At 38.1% G+C, this 12,797-nt stretch overlaps 1 protein-coding gene across 1 annotated transcript in view; it reads right to left on the bottom strand.

The window, feature by feature from the left end:
* Positions 1–1,466, bottom strand: part of THSD7A (thrombospondin type 1 domain containing 7A) — a 388,294-nt gene extending 386,828 nt beyond the window's left edge. Inside the window, exon 1 of the mRNA XM_081800925.1 lies at positions 783–1,466. Within this exon, the coding sequence (XP_081657051.1) occupies positions 783–954 (172 nt within the window). The 5' untranslated portion in view covers positions 955–1,466. The remainder of the gene's footprint in view (positions 1–782) is intronic.
* Between the last annotated feature and the right edge of the window lie 11,331 nt (positions 1,467–12,797).

Here is a 12,797-nt window from a genome sequence, read left to right as displayed (position 1 = left end):
GGAAGAGCCACTAGAGAAAGGGGAGTAATTCCTCACTTGGTATTGTTTTCCTGCCTGTCACTGTCCCACCAGGACCTCTAGTCAGCACTTCGCCCGGAGGTTCGGAGGCACAATTAGTTGCTGCTTTTGTTAGTTGGTTGAAAACAAAGCAGAAGAATTCCCAAGGCAGGAAAAGTTTAAACCTAAACATCCTTAGAACTGTGCACTTTAAAAATCGCGCAATTCACTCGTTAAGAATTGGTCTTTACACCCTCTCCGCGAGCTCACTGGAGCCCCCACTTGCCTTTAACTGTTAGAACTACCCTCGCTTGGCTTGTTTCCACGTGTCCCACATATCACAAAGCTCTACTTAAATTCAACTCTATACCCACATATATCATGGCCCCGAGCAAACTGCCTCAAGACAGAATACAGACCGGCTCTAAGCTGTGTGCCTGTTCTTTGCTGGAAATATATTTAAGAAACTCCTAGTAGAATGAAAACCCAGAGGTTAAAAATGCACTTCCTTATGAAAGTGCAGTGTTGGTTGTGCTCATTAACTACAGAGCTGCGAGAGAAATATCATTCCGATGACTCACGAATGCCTCTTGGTTGGTAGGTTTTTCTTTCCTAACAGCATCGGGCATGACCTACTTTGCTTCTGAGTAACCGTACTTTTTACCTTAGGCTCCCAGGACACGCGGGCTCTCAAGAAGCGCAGGGGTCCCTGCTGAAGCCCAGCAGTTCTGTAACATGGACCCAGACGTGAACATGAGAGGAAGGGAGAACTCTGTCCCACTTACCGGTCTTCCACAGATACAGGGTGGGTGCCTCAGCCTCGCCCTGAGCCGCAGCCCCGCAGGCTCCTGGGCGCAGCAGCAGCAGCAGGAGCAGCGGGGGCAGCTGCAGGACACCCCGGCGCGGGCCCGCAGCGCCTGGGCTCCCGGACGCCGAGCGCCTCGCTCGCAGCCCCATGCCGCCCGCAGCCACTCCAGGGTCCGGATCCGGAACGCGGGTGGCAGGCAATTTTTCCTTGCGCTCACACCGTCTTCCCGAGCAGTACAGAAAGCAAAGCGCTTTCCTGCTATTGTTCGTTTCAGATGAAAAGGAGGGAAAGCGCGTTCAACACCCGGGAACAATAGCGTCCGCGGTGGCCGTGGTGGCTGCCGCCGCCTCCGCCGCTGGCGGGGATGCTGCTGCGGCTGCCATTCCGCGCAGAGTGGCAGGTCCTAGCGGAGAGGGAGGCAGCCGTCCGCAGGCGGCCCCAGCTGACTGAGCAGGTCCTCGAGGTCTGGGAGGCAGCGCAACCCCGTCGTCGCCAGCTGGAGAGAGAGGAGGGGGGCGTGAGCCGAAAAGCAGCGAGAGGGGGCTGGAGGCAGGAGGAGGCGAGAGCGCCAGGGCAAGAAAGGAAGGAGCGAAGGGGAGAGGGGGCACCCGGATCCAGCACGACCGCCCAAAGAACTCCCTTGCACATGGTGCGATGAAATATGTTTGGAAGGATACACCAATAAAAAGAATCATCACCCGACAGGCTTCAGCATGACAAATAACAGGCATTGAAATTCATCGTCATCCAAGGAGTCAAACGCTGGATCTAGGGGCATGCTATTCTTCGTGTGTATTTACACAAAGCATCAGTGTTTATAATTTGTTTTTAAGCCGTGGCTTCTGAATTACTTTACGTGGGGAGCAGTATTTATGATCAGATGTGAAAACCACAGTCGAAGAGCAGAATTGTTTACTTGCTGTTGAAATGCCTTTGAACACTTTTCTAAATGTTGTGTTTCTTTTTAACTTAATTTGTTCTCAATAGAAATATGAACAGTACTGACCCTAACTGTGACAAATCAAAGTACATTGTCTTTTAAGGTCTTTAAAATCGAAATAGTATTTAATTAGCATTCACAATGCTAATCTAGTTACGTGGATAAAATTTTATAAAAGCGAATCATAAAATTTTATTTCAAATATGCAGTAAATAAAAGTGCGGTCCCTTTATCTGCTTCTGTCAAAAAATATGCTACCTTTAAGTATCCACAGAGTTGTGAGTAAAATTAAAGGGAAAATTGGGTTTCCATTACTTGGGTATCTCCAAATTAGTACATTCCTTACTTAAAAATTCTGGACGCTAATTTCCCTGAACTCTTGCTGTAGAAAAATGCCTTTCATAATCTAAATAACCTAATGTTTTGGAGTCTTTTGTTCTTTGTGTTTTTACTTTCTTAAACCATACACAATAAAGGAATGTGTGAGAAATCAGACAATGCTTTGCCCTTTCTCTTTCTCTCTTTCCCTCAATGATAACCTTTTATTAATTCATTTTCTAGTAAAGGTACAATAATAAGGCATTCAGCCAATTAAAAAGTCAGCAAACAGAAAGCCAAAGAAAACTCTCCACATCCGGTCAGCAATACTTGGCCAAATAAAATTTAAAAAGCAGGAAAACCACTCTTAGGACTTTACTCCAACAACACAGCCAACCCAAGAGTTTAAAATGAGGAAACTACCATTTCTGAAAGAGGAAACCTTCCATAAAGCTCTCTTGGGACGCCTGCCATTTTGCAGATCATTCCAGACACAGCTCTTCTGCATGCATTAGATTAAAAGCAGGTTTGATCAAATAATTCCCAGGTCCTGCCTGTTTAAGTATTCTGACATCAGAGGAAATTAGCAATGTTTAAGGTTGCAAATTCAGTCTTTGTTTACTTTCCACTCTGTTAGGCCTCTAAGAGGGAATTAAAAGCTCAGAAAGTCCTAGCTCTGTGAGTCGGTGATTAGGAGAGATAAACTAGGGTGGATTACTATTCCTTCACTGGTTTAAAAAACAAAAAAACAAAAAAACAGGCAACAATCAAAAGATTATAGATTGATAAGGGATACCAAGGAAGCCTGATCCCAACAAATGTATGGTTCCCTAAAGGAGCATTTGTTTCACCAGTTACACCAAAGAAGAACATAGAACCTGCTACAGTTTCCTCAGTTCTGTCCTCTTAGGGCAAACTCCACAGGACATTCTGCAATGGCACTGCTCTCCTATCCTGGTTGTGTTTCTTTCTCAGCTACAGTCAGGGCCTTTCCCGTTTACCCTGAAATCCTCCAACTCCAGCGCAAGGATGATTGCAAGCTGGAAGTACTGTGTTCATAAGAGCCCAATTTAAGCATTCTTAGGGAGTCCCAAACCAATTCAAGTAGAAACTCAGTATGTAACAGAAGACAGAGAATCTAGAGTCAAGTTAGTACAATTTAATGTGCAGCATAATTAGCCCTTCAAGAAGCCATCAGATGCTACACTTAATAGCTTACTGTCAAAAGGAAATTTAAGAGGCTGATGTTTGTATTTATCTATGATTGTATAATAATTACTCATCTGGTCAAGAGTTTAAACATTATAGCTACAAGTTTAAGCATTATATATTAAGAGCCAGGAACCATTTCTAAGTCAAAAATTTACTGCCATTTAATACACAACTAGGGTGAGTATTCTGCAGCGGTGTTTGAAAATAGCCAACAATTTGTTTCCTCCTCTAATTTCAATTTATACAAGGCTTAACGGCCACACACAAACACATACACATGCCCAATCAGTTAGTAGTAAAGACATCTCTGGACAAGGTTACAGAAACCGAGTCATGCAAGCATTTGTCTCCACCACTGCCACATATCTGTTCTATAACAAGGCCATTAGTGCACTTGAGGACAAAAATATATGGGTGTCTGAGGAGACAGATGTGAAATATATATTCAGATACATGTTCCTTTGCGAGAGCTAAAGTGTCCAGTTGGATAAATCCTATCAATAAAACTGATGGACAGCAAGACATAGCAAGACATAGCAATCTTTGTTTTCTAGAATATGATATAAATAATACACAAATGTTTAAGGACATGATGTCAAAATTTAGTCATAAGAAGTCTCAGGGATGCAGATTAAATTGACCATCTGTACAGCCTGCCATGAAGTAAATCGTTCATCATTTTTCATGAAGAATTGTTCTAGTATTAATGAGCCAGGGCTACAAAAGTTTTCCAAACCAATGGATGAAAAATGAAAAGCACATTTTTTTTAATAGTTAGAAATGAGACAATTCTGAACCTATCACCCCTCAAGTGGTGTCCTTTCATCTGTCTTTATTATTTCTGTTGTCATTTCCAAACTCCAGATAGTGAGGATGTGTACGTATCTACACACGTAAATGAACCAATGTACACAAAACTACTCACTGATCGGGTGTTACAGGGAAGTATCTAAGAATGTCCGTTTTGAAATAAAAACTTTAAATAATTTTTTCTATATAAACACATCTTGCCATATTTAAAAAAAAAAAAATTCACCCAAAGGAATTCTGTTTGTGTGGCCTCTAGGTGTCATGCTTGACCAAGATTTGGGGTAGACAAAATTTATTTTGGACTTCTCTCAATTCCCTCTTTGCCACACCCACCAAAGTATTAAAAGATAAAACATTTCACTTTTTATCTTTGTAATAAGGAGTCACAGATTTTTTTTCTTTTTAAGACTTTATTTTTTTTATTATGTTATGTTAATCACCATACATCTTTAGTTTTTTGATGTAGTGTTCCATGATTCATTGTTTGTGTATAACACCCAGTGCTCCATTCAGTACGTGCCCTCTTTGCTTTCTTTCCCAATTCTGACCCTCACATTCACCTTTTCTTTCTAATTCCTTTTCTCTATAACCTCTTTTGTTTCACTTGGTTGAATAGTGTGCTGGTTTGTGTGTGAGGGGAGGGCATATTCTAAATTTCAGATAGTTTTACAGAAAGATAATTAGTCCCATAGTTTCTCCATTTTACTCAAAACTGAACCTGTTTGGAAGCAACATGGATATGCCACAAATAGTAAGACCCCTTGTTTTGAGTATCAGGTGAAAATGTACAAAATTTTGGTTCACATCCTTCTTGGGATCCCATTCTAGGCCGTGTGTGAGCATCAATAGTCCTGGACACAAGGCAGTACCCAAATTGTTAAAAAAAAATTTCACCTAAGAGGATATTTCTGTAGAGAACACCCTGGCCAATACAATGATTCAGGCATTTGAAAAGTACAGAGGAACAACATATATAAAGGCAATAGAATTGACTAGTTATCACCAGTTGTGCTGATGTCCTACAGATAATTAAAAGGTACAGGCCTTATACAAACTGTTGAAAACTAAATATGAAGGTCAAGAGTCCTTAAAGAGAGATCCCTGTCTCCTGCTGCAGTAGAGTAGAAAAAAAAGCCAAAGATCAAACTGGGAATTTTACAGTTAAGAGCTGACAACTACAAAGATGATTGTTAAACCCAGGCAAGTTTGTTATGCTGAGATCAGGGTTCTTCTTGGGAACACCTGAAACCTGATAGGTGAGACAAGTCTGTCTGGGTGGATGTCTCAAAGTCTTTGTCTCCAGACTCCTCTGAGTTCCCAAAGTCTTCCCAGCTGGACCCTCCCTATGAAAACGTAGCACACCCTCTTCTCTGCAAGTCTTCCCTGATCCTTCCTCCACCCCCTCTCCTAGTCTGGAGGCTGATAACTCACTAGGGTTAAGTAGCTGCATTAAGTCAGCAGGATATATGCTGGCCCTGTTAAGATTATAAAAGACGCTGCAAGAATTAGCTAGGATGTACTGGTAGGAGCCAGAAGAATACTCACGGGGCTAAACTTTGAATGTCTGATGAGAGGCCAGGACTTATGACAGGATAAGAGGGAGTTTGTTAACTTATGGAACACTCCAAGGAGAATGGAATTTAACACCCTGTCAAGAACTGACAGGGCAGTGCAAACCAGTGGTTCCTAGAAGCCTGGAAAGCACTGATGGAAACTGAAACACATGAATTATCAAGGCAGACAGGGAAGAAAGGGACAGGCTGGAATAAAGACATCATGGAAGGACAAGGAAGACCCAAGAATGGATTATGCTCCTTCAAGGGGACATGCAGAGGGCACACTAATCTCCAAAAACATTAGGAATGTGTTGGTGAGAGGGACAACAGCATCATAAAATTCCTTGGTGGGTCTTTGCATGCCAGAGGAGAGGAGGCCATACAGGTTTAAGTCCCTGATCCGTTGGAGTTAATGTTTGTACATGGTTATGAAGTAAGGTTCTAAATTTATTTTTATTTATTTATTTATTATTTATTTGAGAGAGAGAGAGAGAAACAGCATGAGAGGGGAGAGTGTCAGAGGGAGAAGCAGGCTCCCCGCTGAGCTGGGAGCCTGATGTGGGACTCGATCCCAGGACTCTGGGATCATGACCTGAGCCGAAGGCAGTCGCTTTACAAACTGAGCCATCCAGGCGCCCTAAAGTTCTAAATTTAATATTTTGCACATTGATATTCAATTGTCCCACCATCATTTAAAGGATTATTTTTCTTACTGAATCGTGTCAAGGCTTTTTACCAAAAATCATTTGACCATAAATGAAAAGGTTTATTTCTGCCTCACTGATAAATATGCCTATGCCTATCTTTATGCTCATATGACATTATCTTGATTACCGTAGCTTATACTAAGTTTTGAAATTTAATAATCTTAAGACCATCAACTTCTTTCTTTCTCAAAAACATTTTGCCTCTCAGTCCTTTGCATATCCACCTTATTTTAGGATCAACCTCTCAATTTCTACAAAGTGCCTGCTGAGATTTAGACAGACATTGCAATAAATCTATAGATCAATGTGAGGCGAACTGTCATATTAATGATACAGTCTTCTAACTCATGAACATGGAACATCTCTTCTTTTACTTAGCTCTTCATAAATTATTTTCAAGAATATTTTGGGGCACGTGCATGGCTCAAGCAGTTAAGCGTCTGCCTTCGGCTCAGGTCATGATCCCAGGGTCCTGGGATCGAGCCCTCATCAGGCTCCTTGATCAGCGGGGAGCCTGCTTCTCCCTCTCCCTCTGCCTGCCGCTCTGCCTACTTGTGCTCTGTCAAATAAATAATCTTTTTTTTTTAAAAAAAAAGAAAGAGTATTTTATACTTTTCAGAGCACAACTCTGAACTTATTTTGCTAAACTTAGACCTGAGTTTTACTGGTTTTGATGTACTCGTGAACAGAATCATATTCTGAACTTCATTTCAGATTGTTTACTGACAAGATATAGAAGTCAAGTTAATTTTTACATATTGATTTTATACCCTACAATCTTGCTTAACTCATCTCTAACTTCTAATAAATATTTTCTACATTTCAAATTTTTCAATATGAGTTAACTGCAGATAGACATTTTTGTTCCTGCCTCTTCAATCTGAAAGCCTTGTTATTACAATGTTATTATAATTATTATCTTGCCTATTATCTGGGCTAAGACTTCCAGCACAATGTTAAATACAAGTGGAGAGAGCTGGTATCTTGGCTTTGTGACTGATCTTAGAAAGAAAATATGCCCTTTCACTACGAAGTATGATGTGAGCTGTAGATTTTTTCATAGATGCCATTTCCATGCCTAGATTGGAAAATTTACATTAATTCTCAGATTGTTGAAAGTTTTTATCATGAATGGGTGTTGGATTTTCCTGAATGCTTTAACTGTTTTATAGCCTTTAAATGATCAATATAGTATATTAATGGATTTTCTCATGTTAAATTAACCTTGCATTCTTGGAATAAATCACACTTGGGTCAGGGTGTAAATCCTTATGTATGTTACTGAATTTGATTTTCACATTCAGTTTAGATTTCTCCAGCTACTCATTAAGAACACTGATCTTGAGTTTATTTTTTGTTGTTGCTGTTACTTGTGATGCTAGCTGGCTTTGGTATCAGGGTAATACACACCTCAGAGAATACGTTGGGATGTGTTCCCTCCTCTTCTATTTTCAAAGTTTGTGAAGGACGGTATGACTTCTCCTTGAAATACTTAGTATTTACTACTGACACCAGCTGAGGCTGGACATTTCCTTTATGAAAAAATGTATCATTACAGTTTCAATCTCTTTACTTGTTATAGATCTCCCCAGGTTTTCAGTTTCTTCTTCCCTAAGTTTTGGTTACTTGTGTTCTAGGAATTTATTCATGTTATCCAAATTGTTAAAATCAATGGCAAAAGTTTGTTCATAATATTCAATTAAAATCCTTTACATTTATATAGAGCTGGTAGTGATTTCTCCTCTTTCCATCCCTGACTTTTGGAATTCATGTCTCTTTTCTTTTTCCTTGGTCTAGCTAAAGGTCTTTAAAAAAAATAAACTTCCCACAGAACATATTTTTTTTTATCTTCTCTATTGATTTTGTGTTTTAATTCATTGATTTACACTCTAATTTTATAATTTCCTTTCTTCTGCTTGCCTTAGTTTTATTTTATTTATTTATTTTTTAAAGATTTTATTTATTTGAGAGAGAGAGAGTGAGAGAGAGCATGAGAGGGGAGAGGGTCAGAGGGAGAAGTAGACTCCCCACTGAGCGGGGAGCCCGATGTGGGACTCGATCCTGGGACTCCAGGATCACGACCTGAGCTGAAGGCAGTTGCTTAACCAACTGAGCCACCCAGGCGCCCCTGCTTGCCTTAGTTTTAATTGCTCTTTTCCCCTCATTTCTTAAAGCAGAAGCTTAGGTTACTGAGGCCTTGGGTTACTTAGATACTTACACAGGATATTTCCTTACATAAGTTACTGAGGCCTTTCCTGTTTTTTTGATATAAGACATAAAGCCCAAAATTTCCTCCTAAGCATTGCTTATCTACATTACATACATTCTGATTTTGATATGTTGTGTTTTATTTGCATTCAGGTCAAATATATTCTTAATTTCCCTTATGATTTACTCCTTGATCTAGGAGTTATTTCTAAACATACTATGTAATTTCCATATATTTGAAGGTTTTCCAGATCTATTTGTGGTGTAGAAGTCTAATTTATTTGTAGTAAGAAGATCTACTTTGCACGATTTCCACATTTTGTTTCATTTGATGTTGTTACTGTTTTTTTTATATGGTTGGTTTTTGTTTGTTTGTTTGTTTTTACCTTTGTTCGGCCTTGTCTTATGATCCAGTTTATGGTTTATATTGAAGAAAGTTTCACCAGCACTTACGAAGAAAATGTATCCTTCAGACGTTGGAGTTTTCTATAAAGTTCAAGTTGATTGATAGTGCTGTTTAAAGTTCTATATCCTGGCTGCCTTTCTGTGTAATTGTTTTATCAATTATTGAGAGTGGATTATTGTTATCTCCAGGTACTACTGTTGAATTGTCTATTTTTCCTTTTAGTTTGGTCAGATTTTATGTCATATATTTGGGAGCTCTGTTGTTAGGTGTGCATATATACAATGATTGTTATATTTTCTTCATGAATTGACCCTTTTATCATTAGGACATATCCTTTATGTTTCCACCAATTTTTCTTATTGTGAAGTCTTTTTTTTTTTTTGACAATAGAGCTACTTCAGCTCCCTTATTTTTGTTGTTTTCATAGCATATAATTTTTCCATCCTTTAACTTTCAATCAATTTTTATATTTGAATTGAGGGTACATTCCTTACAACACCATATAAGCTGAGTTTGTTTTTAATCTAGTACAATAAATGTTTGCCTTGGCATTGAGGGTTTTCGTTTATTCACATCTAATGTAATTACTCAAATGGTTATATTTACATTGTCGTTTTGCTATTCTTTACTTTTTATTTTTTAATAACAACTTTGAGACATAATTTACAGACCATATAAGGTGCCCATTTAGAGTGTACCATGTACAGGTTTATCCACACAGTTTTAGTGTTATCACCACCATGGGGTTTTAGAACATTTTCATCAAGCCAAAAAGAAATCCCAAGCCCATTGTCAGTTACTCCCATTCTTCCCTTCATCTAGACTCTGGAAACCACTAACTTAATTTATGGGCTGATCTACTCTGGACATTTCACATAAATGAAATCAAAATATGTGGCCTTTAGTGAATGGTTTCTTTCACTTAGCATAAGTTTTCAAGGTTCATGCATGGTACAGCGTGCATCAGTATTTCATTGTAGTTCGTGGCTGAATAACATTTTGTGTGGATATACTACATTTTCTTTATTCTTGAATCGGTCGACAGACATTTGAGTTGTTTCCACCTTTTGGCTATTAAAAATAGTCCTGCTATGAATATTTATATACATCTTATCTCTCTTTGTTCCTCTGTTCCTCCTTTATGACTTCTTTTGTGTTTTTTAGAATACTATTTAATCCCTCTGGATTTTTTTTAAATAGTTTTTTTAATTTAATGATTACCCTAAGACTACAGTATCTATTTCAGCTTTTCACCACCTACTTCAGAATTATTCTCATAAAATATAGAATTTTCCAATATATCTTTTTCTCCCTGTTCTATGTGGTCTATATATGTTATAAACCCAACAGAACAGTGTTATAAATCCTGTATAAAATATATTTTAGAGGTCAGAAGAAAATATGAATAAATATATTTATAGACTCTTTTATATTTAATCATACGTTTACCATTTCTGACACTTTTCATTTCTTTATGTGATTTGAGTTATTGTCTAGTTTCATTTTCTTTCAGACTGATGAACTTTCATTAGTTTTCCTGTAAGGCAGGTCTGTTAAGCAAGCCTCTCAGACTTTATCTGTCAACATCTTTATTTCATCTTCATTTTTGAAGGGTGGTTTTGCCAGATAAAGATTTCTTGGTTTACACTTTTCTTTCAACTCTGTGAAGATGGCATTGCAATGTCTTCTGGAAGCCACTGTTCCTGATGAAAAGTTAGCTAATAACTTTGTTGTGGTTTCTTTGTATTTGAGGAATCTCTTTTCTCTGATGCTTTATATTTTCTTATTATATTTGATGTGGATTTTCTACTCAGGGTTTGTTGAATTCCTTAAGCGTTTAATGTGTCTCATCAAATTTGGGAAGTTTCTGAGCACTATTTCTTCAAAATGTTTTTCTGCTCCCTTCTCATTTTCCTTCTGGAACTTCCATGACCAATTGGTCGGCAGGCTTGATTTGGCTCACAGGTCTTTAAGGCTTTGTTCATTTTACTTTTTTCTCTATTCATCAGATTAGATAATTTCTACTGTTCTGTGTTCAAGTTTAGTGATTCAACTGTTCTACTTTCCAGGGTCTTCGGCTACTTCCATCTTTTGACTCAGTGTCTCAATATGTGGCCTACATGACTGTCTCCGAAGGGAAAGGGAAGGCAAGAGAGTTCTAAAGTACCATGAGATGCTTATATTATTACTCTCTACATGCCATTAGGCAAAATTAAACCATACAGCCACAATCTAATTGCAAGGGAAGCTGGGAAATTGGTCTCCCTGTATGACCAAGATGAAGAAAATGGAATGGATTTAATAAGTACATAACAATATATATGCCATACTCCTCCATGTGTACATCAGGCAATTGTGTCACCCAAAAGTCTTGTGATTTTTTTGTTGTCTGCCTACGTAGGTATCCTAACTGTCTACGTATTTTCAGGTCAAACTGTTAGGCACATAGGTGGGCAAGAGTAGATTAATAATCACTGAAATGTAAAAACTGGAGTCTGTTCTCTAGAGAGCTGACGTGATGAAGTTAGCATCGGTAGATCTCTCTTAGAGTTCAACTCTAATTAAGGAGGAAAAAGAAATTCACTTTGGAGGCAGGCTGGGAGTGATTACTCCACTATGTGTTGTATAGAAAAGGTCTCTCTGCTTTACTCCCAAATCCTACAAAACAATAAATAGCAGAATTTAAAATGTATAAATGCATAAGGCCAAATAGAATAGGAGAGAAAAAAAACTTCTGTCTTTGATAAAAGAGGTGAGCAGATACTTGTTTCCTATGGTGCACAACCTCTTCAGCTCTATATTTGCAAAGATTTTTATAACAGGTTAGCAGACGTCACAGTCCCTCAGACATGATTCAGATAAACTGCAATGGAATGGCTCTCTCTGGGCTCTACAACATGACAGCCTTTCTTTACCTCACCTTCAGAAGAGGTGATACCTCTGACCTTTCCTGATAAACATTTTTTGCTTTACTCTCTGATACATATAAGGTATCAGCTTCCTCCATGTAAGGAAGTTATTTTTAAAATTTTCTCCTCACTGAATTTTTCATTTTTTTTCTAATTTTTTTTAGGTAATCTCTACACCCATCATGGGGGCTCAAACTCACAACCCCAAGATCAAGAGTTGCAAGCTCTACCAACTGAGCCAGCCAGGTATCCTTCTCAATTTTTTCTGACACCACTCATTTTGTATTATCTCCTCTCCTTTTGTATTTGGCTTTATTTATACATTTTAAGTTTTACTGTTGATGTTTTTGTATGGTTGGGGATGAAGCAGAAAAAACTCGTAAGTTCAACCCTCATGTTTAATTGGGATTCATTATTTTATTTTCTATTTTTCTCTTTCTTTTATATTTTCTAGTCAACTATTAAAACAAAACCTTAATATTTAATTGAGTGATGTTCATTACCTTTACAAGTTAAATGTCATTTAAAACTTTCACATCAGATGAAATAGATAGTGAAGATACTATTACGTGGCAAAAGAAAAAAATAACACACAGAGGTTTAACAGCTTTCACATGTAGTTAGTGGAAAGGGTGAAAGTAGTAGGATGCCATGATTTCCCTATACAATGTGTTGTCCAAATGAGAGACAGCTTTCTAAAAATCAGTGATTCAGTAGAGACTATCTGCACTGAAAAATGTAAAAACGCAAACATACGTCTAATTCGAATTTATTCTGAGTAGTATAAGGTTCATAACAGATGCATGACAAGTATTTGTGACAAGAGGGAAATCATTTAAATAAATCACATGCTTAAAATTTAAAAAGAACTGTTTTGTTTGTTTTAGTAATCACAAAGGAGGAGTAACAACTGTGCCTAAGTGTTC

This window comes from Leptonychotes weddellii, chromosome 12 (assembly GCF_054177405.1).
Source record: "Leptonychotes weddellii isolate Sample4059 chromosome 12, ASM5417740v2, whole genome shotgun sequence".
In the NCBI taxonomy this organism is placed as follows: Eukaryota; Metazoa; Chordata; class Mammalia; order Carnivora; family Phocidae; genus Leptonychotes; species Leptonychotes weddellii.
Note: the sequence above shows the minus strand (reverse complement) of the source record. Positions and strands in the feature narration are given on the sequence as shown.